At 38.6% G+C, this 17,869-nt stretch overlaps 1 protein-coding gene across 1 annotated transcript in view; it reads left to right on the top strand.

Annotated features, from left to right (window-relative positions):
* Positions 1-17,869, top strand: part of nav1a (neuron navigator 1a) — a 152,987-nt gene that overhangs the window by 54,945 nt on the left and 80,173 nt on the right. Inside the window, exons 5-6 of the mRNA XM_079587474.1 lie at positions 5,196-5,298; positions 10,376-10,720. Of these exons, the coding sequence (XP_079443600.1) occupies positions 5,196-5,298; positions 10,376-10,720 (448 nt within the window). The remainder of the gene's footprint in view (positions 1-5,195; positions 5,299-10,375; positions 10,721-17,869) is intronic.

Below are 17,869 nucleotides of genomic sequence, written 5' to 3'. Positions count from 1 at the left end.
TCAAATCTGTCCATTTTCTGGTAATTACCCTCTCACAGCTTAATGTGTGCTATCACAGAGAGTTAATGGTGCTTTCAGACACAGACTGTTGCAGATACCATCATTGTCATCTTGTCAATGGGGGGTTATGGTCAGCCTGCTCTAAACTCTTCTCATCTTTGCTTTTATGACACACATATTGCTAAATGAAATGTGATGGAAGTGATATCCAAAGGAATTGCATAACATAACAAAGTGAAATGTTTCCCAAAAGGATTCCTTTTATATCGTCAGCTGTAAAAACTGTAATATTGTGAAATATTACAATATAAAAATAACTGTTTTCTATTGTAATATATTTAAAAATGTGATGGCAAAGCTATATTTTCTGCATCATTACTCCAGTCTTCGTTTTCACACGGTCTTTCAGAAATCATTCTAATTTGCTTTTTTGATGAGAAAGTTTATTTGATATATTCACTTTTACGTAGAGAAGTGTTCGTCAATACTCAAAACCTTTTAAGGGATAGTTCACCCAAAAATGAAATTTCTGTCATTAATTATTCACCCTCATGTCGTTCCAAACCCGTACAACTCTTCAGAATACAAATGTGACCCTGGACCACAAAACCAGTCACAAGGGTCATTTTAAAAAAAAAATTGAAATCATCTGAAAGCTGAATAAGCTTTCCATTGATGTATGGTTTGTTAGGATAGGACAATATTAGGGCAAGATACAACTATTTGAATATCTGGAATCTGAGGGTGCAAAAAAATATTTTTACAATATATTTATGATTGGAAATTTACAACATATCATAATCATTTTTGGCATGAAAGAAAAATGTTGACCCATACAATGTATTGTTGGCTATTGTCACACTTTCAAGCCCCAGAAAGGTAGTAAAGACATAATCCACGTGACTCCAGTGGTTTAACCTCAAATTTATGAAGTGACGTGTGTGCTTTGTTTCCACAAAAAAAAATAAAAAAATTTGACCACTCTATTTAAAAAATATCAATCTCTAAAGCGAGTTCACGTAACAACGTCTGCTCTCGTGTCAACACAACATGTATGCGTTATGGTGCTCTCGTGAACGCATGTTGGAGATTAATATTTTATAAATAAAGTGGTAAATTATGGGGTTATTTTGTGCAAACAAAGCACTTGTGTCGCTTCATAAAATTGAGGTTAAACCACTGAAGTCACATGGATTCCTTTCATGATGTCTTTACAACCTTTCTGGGGCTTGAAAGTGGTAGTTGCGAACGCTGTCAATGGAGGGACAGATCAGATTTCATTAAAAAGATATTAATTTGTGTTCTGAAGATGACCGAATGTCTTATGGGTTTGGAATGACATGCGGATGAGTTATACTGTAAATGACAGAATTTTTTTTGTGGATGAACTAATCCTATAACATAATATAACTATATGATAGCGGGCCTCAGTTATGACCAGTACAAGCCAACCTAGCTTAAAACCAAACCACCATCCTCACTCGCAGAGCAGCCCGTTTGAACCTCTCTGGGAGACTCATTGTATTTCATGAGTCTAATTGTATGAGATTATGCCTGAATGAAGAGACACTCCACATGGGGCCACATGGGGGGGTTCTCCATTTTCATCACAAAGCCATGGGCCACCTCCATGTGTTCGACTGATCCACTACACACACCCTCACAAACACACACAATAATTTTTCTATGGTGGAGATTAAAGTGAATTAAGAGTAGGACTTTGACTAATGCCAGTCTGGATGTCATTACAGAGGGTTTGGCATGAGGTCCCGCTGTGCTGACTGGTCAAGCTTCAGGATTAACACACCCCAGGGGAAACATACAAGATTGCGTGAGTGATGAGGTTTTGGGAGGGATGTGAGGTGGCCGGGACAGGTAGAGACTACTCCCACCAAATTGTAGGGCTGTCGGATGCATATTGTGCATAAAGTAGTTCCAATTAGTGATTTTTTTACTAAAACATTGAACGTGGAATTAAAGTTTTCATTTAGCCGAAATGCAAAACTGAAGATTATGTATTGGTTATTACATTTTTTAAGAGTTGTTAGTGAGGCCAGTAGGGGGTGCTCACCATTTGGTCTGTCTGGGTCCTAATGCCCCAGTAAAGTGATGGAGACACAGTATATTGTCAAAAAGCACCGTCCTTCGGATTAGACGTTAAATCGAGGTCCAGGCTGTCTGTGGTCATTAAAAAAAGAGTAGGGATGTCCTGGCCAAATTTTCCCATTGGCTTCTGTCCATCATAACTGCCTTCTAATCATCCCCATATATACAGTACTGATTGTCTCCTCTCCACTAATACACTGGTGTGTGGTCATTCAGGTGGACAATGCAAAATGGTGGTTGAGGAGTTTCCCCCTTCCATATGTAAAGCACTTCGAGTGCAGAGAAAAGCACTAATTAATGTAACTAATTATTTTTTATTATTATTATTACAAATTATTTATGTAATTGGATAATTGATGCTGTTGAGGGTATCATGTTCACAGGTGATACACCAGTCGTAGGAAAGATATTTGGCAATGAGCCTCCTCTTAATATTTCAGCCTAACTAAATGTACCAATTGCAACTCTAACATAATTATTGGTCATGGTAAAGTCCGTCAGCATTGCTGACATGTTTAGTTTTAGTATCCACATTGTGTGCATGAAATATTCACTGACAAAGTTAAAGCTACACTGTGTGATTTTCAAGTTGATTATAGGAAACACTTTGTTCTTTCAAAATTATATGTGCTCATTAATGTATAATTACTTCTACCAACTAATCGAGTATTCTCGTAAGCGTAGAATCTGCCATTTATAATACATACGGGTGAGTCGCTCGAATGGCGGCAGCCATGTTGTGCCTCCATCTTGAAAATACATTAGCCAAAGAGGGACACACCTGGAAATTCATGCTTTGCCTTTCGCGTTTTTACACTCAGTGGCACCGTGACGAATGCGAGGGGGAGATTACTCGCGACTGCCGGCAGATTTGAAATAATACGGCCACCGTAGAAGTTAAAACGCCCTCGGAATGGGAGGGGCTAGAAATAAATATTGAGTTGGTAGTGATACACAATTTCACCGCTAGATGGGAGAAAATCCTACACAATGTAGCTTTAAAATGTGTCACCGGAGAAGCTATTTAGGTTACTCATTTCGGCCCTCCAAAAGCTTTCGGCTGAAACTAAAAAAAAATTGGTGCTATTTTGGCAGAATAGTTTCAGTTTTAAAAATGTCAGTGCATCACTAGTTCCAATTTAGGGGCATGTTTGCCAAAAGCATCTCTAGACAACTATACTTGCAAGTTCCACCATTACTAACATGGTTTCGCATTTCCCGGAAGCACAGTTTTAACGAACATTTGCAAACAGCTTCACGAATTTGTGTGGATGTATACAGTTCTCGACCTGTGATAAGAAGCAGTTTCTTTATAGTATGACATGCGGAAAGACATAGATCATGCTCTTGAGCACAATAGCAAGCTATTAGTACATGTGGTGCATTCTATATCCTTAATTCCTTTTAAATACACTGTATATGCATTTCAATCTATATAATTTAGCTTTATACAACAATGCGATGCGCTCAACATTCAATTACCAGTATGACACATTAACTGTATGAATGACGCAATATTTTCTTTATTTATCTTTTTTTTTCATTGTTTGATTTGTCAAAAGTTAAGGCAATGCTGTTTTTAATTCTAAAATGATTAGTGGACTTGCCAGCATATTTTACAGCATTACACATTTCATTCCCACGTGATTTACATGTTGAAATGTCCATGCGGTTTGGTAAATGTAGGTCAGACTAAACGCCCCCTTAAAATACGTATTGCAGAACACAAATGTATTCGGAACCTTAATATGGACTATGCAATTGCGAGGCATTATGTACAAGCTAATAATGGCTCCAATGCATCCTTAACATTTTGGGGTATTGAGAAAATTCTACCCTCGCAACGTGGAGACGATATAGTGAAGTCCCTACTACAAAGAGAAGCTTTTTGGATTTTCACTCTTAACACAGTGGATGGCCGTAATGAGGAACTGGGTCTCTCATGCTTTTTATAATTCACATTTGGAGTCACTTGTTTACATGTTGTTAGCGGGTTTATATATTTGTACGTGTACCTTTTCTTTTTCTTTCTATTTTTAGTTTTTTTGTCTACACCTGAGTGCTTGTACAACTCTGGTTAATTGATGTACAACACCCACCTAGGCCAGTGGCCAATGCCTTGAATTCTGATTCTTTCAAATCTGCACATCGATGCCATTGACTGTTTGACTCTGAAGAAGACGCATGGGCGTCGAAACGTTAGTCGTTTTGTAATAAAAATCATTTAAAACGTAGGGTGCTCCGGTCCTGCTCCTTGGTCCTAGCTAGACCTCGGGTCTCCTTGGTTGTTTTTACACATTTCATTCTGCTTCACATAATTCCAACATACATTAAAGGCAGTATGTGATATGCTAGTATTTAATTCCATCCGATACCATCCCGTGTGTATGAAGCCAAACTGATGAACTGATAAACGGAGGGGAACCTCTTTGTAAAGTGCGCTATGTGTGTTTTACGATCTGACACTAGAGCAGAAGTGTGTTTTTTTAGGGTGGGAGGCTGATTAGACGAAATACAGCACTTTTACTGTCAGCAGTTTTAAAACAGTCCTCAACATGTGTCGAGTTAAGACGTATAATGCATCCCCCCCCCCAGTTTTACAGCTTGAATGTCAAATAAATCTGTATAAGCACATTTGCCTAAATAAAGAAAGCAATTAAATTGAAAGGAGACCTTTTATAAATACTAATGTCCTGTTTAAGTGAGCTTGCTACAGTAGCTCAAAGTGCTTTTGGCATCTTGGCAGACTGGAAATGTAATGTTTAATTCATTCGAGGACTGCCTGAAAAGCTGCCCGCTTGCTGAATCGTCATATTCCACCGCCCCGTTTGCTCCGCGCTCTTACAGTGCGAGAGAAAGCCGTTTGTGTGTTGTTCCTGAAAGATGAGATACTGTACGTGTGTGAGTGGAAAGGTGGAACATGGCTCGATATCACGCATCTTGATACACGCTAATGTTTTTGTTGGCCGTTCTCCACAAAGTGTTAAATCTTAATGCACATGGGTGTGTTTGTGTGTGTATGGCCACATCACTGCTAAATGCCTGCATTAACCAGTCACTCATCCTCTCCTCTCTGCTGTTTTCTGCAGATCCCGAGTCCCAGAGGAAACGCACCGTTCAGAATGTCCTCGACCTCCGGCAGAACCTGGAAGATACCATGAGCAGCTTACGGGGGTCGCAGCTCAGCCACAGGTACAGGAGGTCACACGCCAAGCACTGCTTTAGTTCGTGATGGACTGTTTGTTCTGTTTTCTTTTGTTTTGTTGTTTTCTTTTTGGTTAATTGTATTCTAGGAAATCACAAAAATCAAGTTTTAAAACTAAAATAAAGGTTGCCAAAATGTCAACAACAACAAAAGACAACATAGTAATAACTTTTATTTCAATAATTATAAACTAATTTGCATTGGCTAGAATTTTTATTTTTTTTATGTTTATTTTTTTTTGTGTGTGTTTTTTGTTTTATTTTTTCAGTTTTTCAGTTTTTCTTTTTTGTTAATTGTATGGTAGGAAATCATACAAATCAGGTTTTTAAACCAAAATGTCAAAAATAAGACAACATAGTATAATAATTGTTATTGTAATAATTATACGCTATTGGTTTAGGCAACACTTTTGCACAACATAATTTATGTTGTGTTTTTTATAGATTTTCATTATTTTATTTTTTTTGGTTTATTGTATGCTAAGAAATCACACAAATCAGTTTTTAAAACTAAGGGTTGCCAAAATGTAAAAAATAAGACAAAATAGTATAATACTTATTATTTTAATAATTATACGCTATTGGTATTGGCAATAAAAAAAAATTGTGTGTGTTTATTTGTGTGTGTTGTGTTTTGGTTTATTTATTTATTTATTTTCATTGTTTTACTTTTCTTTTCTTTTTTTTTTTGTTAATTGTACGCTAGTAAATCACAAATAAGGTTTAAAAACGAAAATAACGGTTGCCAAAATGAAAAAAAAATGAAGAAGAAAAAAAGACTAATAATAACTATTATTGTAATAATTACAAGCTTATCGGTATTGGCCAGAATTTAATCTTAATGTAAATGCACTCTTTAAAAAAAAAGTTCAAATGTCCTCCCTTAATGTCATATACAAATGTGGTTCAGAGGAATTTAACATATGACCAAGTCCTCACATCACCAAAGTCAGTCAGCAGTCGTGGAACAGAGCAGCAGATGTTTCTCTGTCCTCCTCACATCAGCACCTCCCCCTGTTGTTTCCTGCTTTTCAAGGTCCACAGACACACATGCGAATAAACCACAGCGAAAGGATGGATTAGCCTCTCATCAGAAAGCCACAACTGCTAGACCTCACACAGTATGTTGTGTTAGTGTATTGATATCAGAGCTACTGGCAATGTTTGTGCTAGAGTGTTGTTTAAAGAAGCCATGAGCGCTCCTTCAACCAGAGGAAGTCTGACGCAATGCTCAAGGAAGCTGCGTTATTCTAAACCTAGAGTTCAGCCCTGCAAGATAAACACACTACAGTATATATTGTGTAACAGCTGTCAGGCTTAGTGGTGGACGCAGGTGCTCTGACTGACGCAGGTGCTCATATACGGGTGATGTGAATTCAAATCCAGCTCCAGTCTTCTGACAGACTTGAACAGATGAACTGTATGCGATCCATAAGCGTTGTGTATCTCAGCACTCTATCTTTCACTTAGGATGAGTGTGTCTGGGTGATTTTAGTACTGCCTCCGAGTATAAAATTACTCTGCCTCAGCAGCTGTAAAGTCATTCTATTAAAACCTTAACATAATTAGGCTGATTTAATGCACATAAACACTAATGCCCCTGTAGAGAGAAAGTCTGTAATGTGCTGAGCCCAAACTCTATAATAGACACTTTTCTGTTTTGTGTGGCCTCACAGTGCTTTATGATGCATAACAATGGCTACTTTCTTGATTTGTCATATTCGCTCTTCCTCTGATTGAAGTGTTCGCAGAAGGGCCTGTCGGAGGATAAAAGGAACGATAATCACTGTCATTTAGCCGCCGTTATTATTCAACACAAAAAGTCATGCAAACTGAAGCGCTTGGCATTTTCAATGGATAATTCACATTCATGTCAATGCAGTGAAATCCAGTGTCTTCTTTTTTGGGGGACATTTTCCTCAGCCTTTTGCTCTTCGTTGAAAATGTCTGCAGAAATATGCGATATCCGCAAGTGTGCAGTGCATTGTGGGTATTAATGGAATGCTTTGAGTTGTTGTGTGTCGGTTGCGTTCCTGTAGATCAAACGGTCGCATTTGGGGTAACATGTGTCATGGGTTCGATTCCCAGGGGTTTCCATACTCTGTTATAAAAATAAAAATATTTTTTTTTGCATAAAAGTATCTGCCAAAAACATAAATATAAATGCCAATTGTGATTTTATACCCTAGAATTAAGCATAGCCTTAGCATTCCCAAAGGTAGTTCCTCGGCTTGCCCACGACTGACCAGAAGTTTGCAATATTACAACACGTAGTGGTCCACTGATAAATCACTAAAGCCGATATATCGTCCGATTTATACCAGCATTGACCGATACATTCCTGTTTGGCTGAGAAGTGTTGGAAGTGGGACTTTTATTTTGACAGTGTGGGGACTTTTGTTTTGACAGTGCTGAGAATGCCAGAGGCTAATTGCTAATGCAGTTAATCCTGTTCTCAGACTTTATTCGTTTAATGTCTTTGTTTAAAAGTTCTGTCTAAAAAAATATTTAATAAAAATGTTGAACAAAGACAGTAAAGAATATATGAAAAAAAATGATTAGGCTAGTTATAGAAAGGCCAACGCTAAAATACTATCTCATATACTGTTGGCATTAAAAAAAAAATACACATTTAAACGTCTTTGAATATCTAATAAATAATTATTCCCACAAACATTGCAAACTTTAGTGATTCCAGCTGTTAGAAATAAAGTATTTGTAGCCTGCATAAAAACATGTGCGCTTTGTGTGTGTCAGTCAGTCAGTCTTTGAAACATAGTGAAACATTCCCATCCTAAAGGAATTATGCAGCATAACTAAAAGTTTGATAGTGATCCCATCTTGAAAAATATGATTTAGACACATTTACAGCTCTAATAACCCATATTTGTGTACTATAGAGTTAGCCTAGTTGCAATGCTGTTCTGTGGTAATTGACCATAGATTGAACTTGTTTTGAACCAGAAACATTCCATTACATTTGAGAGAACTTTATCCCATTGCTTTGTATACTTTGAAAGTTGAGCTCAAGGACAGCGGGAAATAATCTCCATCCATCCGCCGGGCTTAAAAGTATTAAAACCCAAACCTGTAAACCTGGAAACTAAATAAGAGCATTAAAACCGTTGCGGGGCAGGCACACAACTCAGGAGGATATGAGTTTATCCAGATGAGGGCTTTAGTGAGGACGGGGATGGGTGGGTGTTGAATCGGCTGAAGGTCAGCCAGTTCCTCCAGCTGCCCAAACTGTGACCTACTATTGCAATATCAGAAAAAAAAGGCACCCAAGAGGTCAGTGTGTGTGTGTGATTGACTTCCTTTAGGAAATTACACATCCTCAGACATGTTTTACCTTTAAAATCTCCTGTGTCCCCACATATGATGGATCACTTACCAGAGACTACATAGACACACATCCCTAAAATGTGTGAGACTGAGATGAGTCTTGCGATGTGTTGATGAAACGGGTGTGCGTGATAAGCTGACAGTTATATCTGGCATGACGAATGAGTTTGCCTGCACTCTCAGAAATGTCTCTGTGGAATTAAAGAGGTTTTCTCACATTAATTCCAGGCTGGAAACCTGTCTAGCCAGGGTCCAAAATGAGCTTTTTTGGCACACCTGCCAGCGGTGGGTGAATTGAGAAAACGAGTCACATCAGATACTTTTGGTATGTCACTTCTTGCATCACTTATATTGGCAAGGATTGGAGTTTTATAAAGTTACATGTTTGACTAAAAAACATTTACTTCTAGTCCAGCAGAACATGAATGCAACATTATAGGCCATTGATGTCTTAGCCTAATGTAGCCAAAATTAGGAATTTTTTCAAAGTCGTGGAAGGTGTGTTCACATTTACCGGTGTTTAGCAAATTTTAATGGACGAAAGCCGGTCATTACAATCCATACTATTGGGGATAACGTGTGATATCCACATATTTAGCAGGAAAATGGCTTGGTTTGAAAGTGATATGTGTGAGTTGTGCTTTGTTTATAGCTACACTATTGACAATGGACAATGGACCCTCTTTGCCCTCAAAATGAAGTGACTACTAACGTAATGCATTGCTTTTAAAATTACAACAAAATATCTGAGTTACTTTTTTGTTTTCCCATGTATTGACTGACAGCTCTCTTGTCCTCATGTTGAGAGAAAGTGCAGAGGCGTTGTGTGCGCTGTCTGAACATGGCGGTTATTGTAGTTCTGGACTAAATGTGAGCATTTACTCATCTGACTTACACAAACACAGATTCAGTATTCCTCAAAATGAATATAGTGTAATGCAAACTCAGAATATTACGCAAACCTGCAATAATTAAATATCTCAAATAACAAAAACATACTTTTAATCTAATTTTATTAACCAATGGCTTTGCTGCTGACGTTCAATGATCCGAATAAACCACACTAATAAGCAAAAGAAAAAAGTCTTTAGGTAAACAAACATTCATTGTCTGGTCTGAAAACGAGGTGTGTTCGGGCGTATTGTTGGTGCGTTGCTATTTTGAGGCAATATTTATTTTTGTTATTTAAAGAGCACGTTAGTAATGTGCGCCTATAGGCGGGTCAACAACGTGCGTACATTATTGTGTACATAAAGATATGGTGGAAACCGGAAATCGTAAATAGCGAATCCACCATGGCGCAAGCGCAACTGGAATTTAAAGGGAATGGGAGATGAGACTCTGATTGGTTTAACGCACGTAAATCCAAAACACACCATTACTCATTAGGGACAACCCTTTTAGACCATCCCATCGTTAAACTAGCAAAAGTGGATTCGGATCATGCGCTTAGGTCATTAAAATAGGGCCCATGGTGTGAAAGGGCCTTTACATTTGGCAAACATTGAACTTTATTTTTCTTGTTATCAAAAAATAAACAAGCAAGCCCACCCCAGGTGAGAAAAAGTAACGCAAAAGTAACGTAATGCATTACTTTCCATAAAAATAATGACTTTTTTGGGAGTAGCGCATTACTTGTGAATGTAACTTTCCCCAACACTGGTCAAACTCTATGCTTATGTTTAGGAAATAACCACCTTGTCTTGTTGTTGTCTTTCAGCTGTATTGAGAGCAGCATGTGCTACGACAGTGATGAGACTAACGCCCGCAGCTTGTCCAACCGTTCCTCTCCTCTCTCCTGGCGCCATGGCCAGTCCAGCCCTCGTCTGCAAGCGGGTGACGCCCCCTCCTCCGGGGTCACGGCCCACTCCATGCCCACCCGAGCGTCCACACAGATCAGCCACCTGCAGCGCATCCATCTCATCCAGGGCCTGGACGCCGCAGACGATGACCTGGCTGACCTCAAGTCTGCTTACCTCATCGACAGCAGCCTGACGGGCAAAATCCAGCCAGAAGATGATGATGATGATGACGTTGATGATGATGATGATGACCTAGCCAATGGGTGAGTGTTTGTCCTTTATTTAATGCTTGGTGATATTACAGAAATATATAAAAAATGTTAGATAGATCATATTTCAATGTACATAGATTATGACAAATATTTTTTTATTTAATTTTTACAATACCATTAAACATTTTGGGGTCAATATGATTAAAAAAAAAGAATATAATACTTTTATTCAGGAAATACGCATTAAACTGATAAAAAATGACAGAAAATATATTTCTAATGTTACAAACGATGTATAGTTCAAATTTCTATTCATCAATTCATTCTATTCATGGTTTCCACAGAAATATGAAGCTGTTTTTAACATGGATAATAATAAGAAACGTTTCTTGAGCATTCAGCTTTGATAACAGGAATACATGACATTTTAGAACGTATTCAAATGAAAACAGTTATTTCAAATTGTAATAATATTTACACGATATACTGTCACAATATGACAGTTTTACAGTGTTTTTGATCAAATAAATGTAGCCTTGGTATACATTGGTACTCTTGGTATACTGTAATATAAGAGATTTCTTATCTTACCATCCCCAAACATTTGAAAGTAGTATTTTTTTATGATTTATTTGACATTTTACAAGATAGATAGATAGATGGTGTACTTATAATATAAATAGTGTCTAATAAAAGCTACACAATTATAAAGATGATAAATGTTTAACAAATGAAGGTCTTCTTAGCAATGATTAAAGGTTATTACTCTCATACGAGTCACATTTTGAATGATTTCGTTGGCTGATTTATTGTCAGCCTGAGGCCCCCCAAAGAGCAATCATGTGTCACAATCAGATGAGGGTCTCTTCTGGAGACATATGTGCCATCTTCAGGTCCCCATCAGAGCTGTGTGTCCCCCGGGGGTCCGCTTGCTGAGCTGGCTCTCGTCGTCAGTATCATGACTCCTGATGTTGCTGAACGCAGCAGTCCTTCTGCGAGCTGAAGCTGTGTGTAGGAGACTGCTCATTGTTTGAGATGCAGTGTTGAATGCGTGTGTGTGTTTAAGTGTGAACACAAAACTAGGAAATTACAGAGGAAATGAGATGTGTTTGCTTAAGCTGTCAGCCTAGCTTTGATGTTGCCCTCTCTTAACCCACGCTGCTGGTTAAGTCTGACAACTGCCACTGAGCCACTGCGAAGTGAGAAAGTTCACGATCCAGAACACACACATCTGAAAGTACTTCACCTTGAGTTCGACACCAGATCAAATAAGTATTCAGCTGATCACAATCTAAAATAACACTCATGAAATCGCTTATGTTTCCATCCAAAGTTGCGAATTTAACTTGAAAGTTGGAATATCGCATAAAACACTTGCGAATAAATCACAGTTTCCATCCAGTGAGTTGGAAGAGAACAAAATCGCCACTTCCTAATAAGAAGCCACTATATATAATCATTTTCGTATATATAAAATATATCAGTCCTCAGAGCGCACAGACGAAACTCAATAAACACGGTAATGTTAACTTGCTTTCTGAGGCGTATGCTGCGGTTTGGGAAGTCGCAAAGTCGCATGTCTTTTTTGATGCACATCGGAAAATGTATTCCGTGATTTTTTTTTTTTCCATCGTACTTCATGCGCATGTTTTCTTATCGGGTACATTTTTTTTTGTATCTGACTCATTTGAGCGAATACGTTTTTAATGCGCATTTTTAGAATTTCTGCGCATCTTGGCGTTTCCAATCCAGCGGTTTTTTTTTTTTATGCGATATCCCAAAATGAGCATAAAAATTGCTGAATGGAAACATATAGCTAATGAGTCTTCATCCGTTTTTCCAGCAGAAATGCGCAGTGATACAATACAACAGCCAATCAGAACACATTTGATAATCAATAGCTTGTGTTATTTTAAGGATTTTTGACACTTCTTCTTTCCTCCAGCACAATGCAGAAATGCACACCAACAATAAAAATATTGTTTGTCTGATTAATATTAATAATAATAATTTGTTACATTTATATAGTGCTTTTTCTGAGACCTCAAAGCGCTTTACATAGAAGGGGAGGGGGGGTGGAGGGGGGAGGGGGGGAGGGGGGAGGGGGATCTCCTCAACCACCACCAATGTGCAGCATCCACCTGGATGATGCGACGGCAGCCATATTGCGCCAGAACGCCCACCACACACCAGCTTACTGGTGGAGAGGAGACATTGATGTAGCCAATCAGTATATGAGGATGTTTAGGATGCCATGATAGACAGAAGCCACTGGGCATAATTTGGCCAGGATGCCGGGGTTACACCCCTACTCTTTTTCGAAGGACATCCTGGGATTTTGAATGACCACAGAGAGTCAGGACCTCGGTTTAACGTCTCATCCGAAGGACGGCGCTCTTTTGGCAGTATAGTGTCCCCGTCATTACACTGGGGCGTTAGGACCCACACAGACCACAGGGTGAGCTCCCCCTGCTGGCCTCACCAACACCTTTTCCAACACCTGGTTTTCTCAGGAGTCTCCCATCCAGGTACTAACCAGACCCAGCCCTGCTTAGCTTCAGGGGTCTTGGGCTACAGGGTGATATGTCTGCTGATTAATCTTCATTTGAATGATCTTGATCTTATTTCTTAATATCCCAAATGCCAAATATGATCTTTTGCATTATGCCTGTTGTCTGTGGCTATCATACTGACAAAATATACTGGGCTGCGGCTGGTTAGGACAAAAAGCAGTTTTAAGGTTTAAAATAGGTGATTATGTCCCACTTGGTTTGAAAATGTTGTATCATTCAGTGGCATGAAGAAAATGACTTATTTCTTGTCCTAGACAAAGATGAAATGAGATTTACTTCCCTGAATAAGGTTTACGTTGAAGTATTTGTGTGCGTTTTCCTTCACTGTCTTCTGTTTTGCCAGCGGCAGATGTTCGAACGGCCGGTCTGATCTACTCTAGGGGTTTATACATTTGTCTTTGTCTGGTTTGTCCTCTTCTTGCTTGACTAGTTTTGGATGACCAGCTGATTTGTATTAGTTTGTGCACCGCTGTCCCTCTGGGAGACGTGCTGAGATCTGTGCTGAGTTGCCAAGGTGACTGAGTGCACAGACAGGCCATGAATGTTATCAGCTCATTACAGCACACACACACACACACACACACACACACACACACACACACACACACACACACACACACACACAGCAAGCTGAACGCCACATTAACACTCACTGGACCAAACTACATCCTGGTGTGTGCCATCATTTGACCTCACATGAGTATTGCAAAATCACATTTATGTCATTATATTAGGTCTTCAAAATGTGATTTTTCCGTTTGATTAAGGATTACTGTCAGGACAGAAACCTTGTGTCTCCATATTTTGACATTTTATTTATTTTTCATTAATCATTGCTATTGGTCAGCCTTCGTGTCTTTCTGTGGGTTTTGCAAAAACGTAGGCAATAAAAAGTATTAAAAGAGCTTGTGACTAAACCTTGTAACTCCATTGGATCCTCAAACTGTCAGTCAAACCTCATAACTCCGCCCGCCTTGTTCGTGAATGAAGTGCCGCATCACGCAGTTGAACCGTCTCTGCTTGTTTGTAAGTAAACAACTGGTTTACAAGTACAGCGTTTTCATTACTCAAGAAACACTATGGGCCCTATCTTGCACCCAGCGCAATTGACTTTGTACACTGACGCATGTATCATTCATATTTTGCACCCGCGCACAGCGGACTTTTCCCTCCACAGGCGCACGTCGGTAAATTAGGGAATGAACTTGCGCTCGCGGGGGCGGTTCAGCGCAAAGAGGAGTGTGTTCCGGCGCAAAACTTCCATGGTGCTATTTTCCAGTTTTAGAAAGCAATTGCGCCACTGACCAGGAAAAAAACAGTCTAAAGACAGTGGCGCGTTGCGCGTTAGTGATATGGTATTTTAAGGGCGTGTGTTTGGCCATAATGTTAACACGCATCCACTTTGATTCTTTAATATAAACAGACGCAGCAGTTTTCATTTTTACAAATCATACATTATTACAAGGAAAAATATTAACACACGAGGGAAATCATTGTTGTGTCCGTGAAGATGTGAAAAAGATCTATCTAGATTTTTTTTTTTTATATATATCTAGATTAGGCTACACATTTACCCAAATTATACGCCTGTTTAACCGAAGCTAATTTTGGTGGGTTTCTCCCATCATCCCCATTGTCACTTCTCTGTGTTTTACGGGCCTGACGAGAACGTCGGTCTCCTCGGCTGTGAACCGCTACTGGCGTGCGCTGGCAAATCCGCCATTATAATAGCAATCCGCCGTGGAACAAGCGCGCCGGCTCTTAAAGGGAATGTGAGAGGACGCTCTGATTGGTTTATTTCACGTTACGCCCAAACCACACCTATGAATAATGAAGCTACTTCAGACCAACCCCTTTTAGATTTGCGCCAGGCGCAAGAGTCATTTATCCCGCCGGGAAAATATCAACAGCGCCGGGATCCGCCCACAAAGTTACTTGCGCTTTGCACTTTGACACTTGCGTTTCAGATCGTTAAAATAGGGCCCTATATATACACTGCCTAGCCAAAAAAAGTAACAGAAAAAAAAGATTTAAATAGGCAAGTACTTAAGGGTATTTGACTGGATAATTATTGCTGTGATTATGGTTCTATCATGTTGTATGTTTAGCAACAGTTTTTATAACCCTAATTGATGGAGTGTGTAGCTTTTCGTTGCTTGAACAACCATGTAGGAAGACACATCATGGTCATATTCCAGGATGACAATGTCAAGATTCACCAGGCTTAAATTGTGAAAGAATGGTTGGAAGGGAGCATTGAGGATCATTTTCACAGTCCAGACCTAATATTCACTGAAAGTCGTTGGGATGTGCTGGAGGAGACTTTACAAAGTGCTGGACTCTTGCATTGTCAATACAAGATCTTGACCAAAAAACGATGCACCTCTTGATGGAAAGAAGTGTTGTGATGTTACTTTTTATCAAGATGTACATCTATTTGTTTTATAAAAGAAGTATGTACTTGAGGAGTGGAGAATAGTGTCTTAGTGTCATTTGTCATTGAGTCACAGCCTATACTGTCTTAAATACCCTGTGCAGCAGCTTCATCTTTAATAACATGAGATTTTGGCCAAATTACAGAAAAGAAAAAAAACCCTGATTGACCGCATAGCTACAGTAAACTTTATAACCTGTAAGTTGACGAAAGCGTTATGTGATGCCTCAGATGCGGTTCTTCTACTGATGGACAAAACACGAATGTTCAAATTTCTCATAAATTTGCAGGTCAAACTCCATTTGAAGTTTGATTTTGTTAATATGTTAATGATTAGGGTTGCACAATATATTGGCCACCATATCGGTATCGGCCGATATATGTTCATTACAAATCATTATTATCGTTATCGGCCCGATAAGAAAAGTTGGCCGATATATTACAGCCGATAAATAATAGATTTCCTTCTGTTGAGACGCTTCAGATGCGCATTGTTTGCCATGATGGTTTGGAACTGCTTGAAATATGATTGGATTCACTTCCAAAAAGGTGTGCTTGAGACATGTATTTCAATGATGAAACTTTTGTTTTTTTTGTAATCAGGCTGTCAAAAATTGTATACAAATTTGGATTGACATTTATCGGCCAATATATTGGTTATCAGGTTTCAAATATTAAGAATTATTGGTTATCGGTATCTGCAAAGATTTTCATATCGGTGCATCCCTGTTAATAATATAATGACACACACAAGTGTCTGACTATATATAAAGTCACTCTATCAACTTTGACAACACAGTGTTTAATCATTAAAAAAATAAAAATAAATTCTTCCATTTCTTGAATAGTAGAGTTTTTTGGAGATACGAGCAGCGACATTATTAGACATAAATACTTATATAATAAACAGCCTGTTTATACTTTTGAATGCTTACTTTGAGTTATGTAAATTAAATGTAGCCACTCAAAATGAAACACCGACACCTGAATATACATGCTGAGAAAGCAGTGCAGCACATGTAGCTTAAACTGTGACGCCTCTCTAAGCTGTGCAGGAGCTCGGTTATCTAAACCCCTTCTGATAGCTCCTCCCCAGGTGTGTGTGTTGCCGTGGAAACAGAGTGATTTTTGAATACTTCTGTTTCATATAATCTTCCTTTACTCGTCTTCTGCCGGCTCAGCATATTACTGTAATGAGATGAATGCAGCGGATGATGGCTATCAGGATTAATGAACATGAAGTTGGCAAAAGTGGTGTTCTGAGTGGTTGTTAGTGCGTTACTATTTTGAAAATAACTAAATGTTGAAATGTTGAAAATATAATGAAACATGAAAGTGTCTGATCATTATATATAAAGCCACAATATCAACTTCATAAAAAAAAAAAATTAATACTGATCTTTTTTCCATTTCCTGAAATGTAGCGGTTTCGGACATACAAGGTTTCCGCCCGGCAGCGATATCCTAAAAACAGAGACTTCAATTCATGAACGTTTCCCCGGTTTATTATTAGACCCTAAAATTTACATCCATTGGACCAAGTTGTTCACAAAACAGCAATTTGATTATCCTATTTGCAATTTAATTAGACCCCCAAATATGCAGGGGGTATAGATAGCCATCTGACATCGACCTGTCAGTCACAGTGTGAGTGGAATACATGTTTCAAATGTCACGGAGAAAGAGCTTTAATAAAAGTGTTGTGTTCTGAAATCTAGTGAGGTCCCTAGATCTAGACAACATTTTAAGCCACATATATTTTAGTGACTCTTTGCATGCTTTCTGCCAGGCCAAATCCCCCTTATCGGGCGAGTTTAAGCTGGGATGTGTTAGTTGTGCGGCATTACGTAAATTTAAACTACTAAAAGGAAATTTATATAGGCTATCTATATATTATATAATATGTTTTTAAAGGGGAGCGTATCTCATTAGCCTTTCTTATGGAGTTACCCTCCTTCTATGAATAATACACACATTCTTTCCATGAGTGTTGCCTTGAATCGCTTTCTCGCTGATATACCTGATGATTTTGGAGTTACTTATGTAAAATACAATTTATCATCATGCAAAAAAAAAGCACAAGTTTTTGTGTCAGGTTGGTAATGTTGTAATGCTAAATATAATGTTATAAAACGGATAGTTCCAGTCCTTGGTTCTGATTGGTTGAGCCGCGTTCGAAGCCGTTGTAAATTA

This window comes from Phoxinus phoxinus (genome assembly GCF_949152265.1).
Source record: "Phoxinus phoxinus genome assembly, chromosome: 18".
NCBI lineage: Eukaryota > Metazoa > Chordata > Actinopteri > Cypriniformes > Leuciscidae > Phoxinus > Phoxinus phoxinus.
Note: the sequence above shows the minus strand (reverse complement) of the source record. Positions and strands in the feature narration are given on the sequence as shown.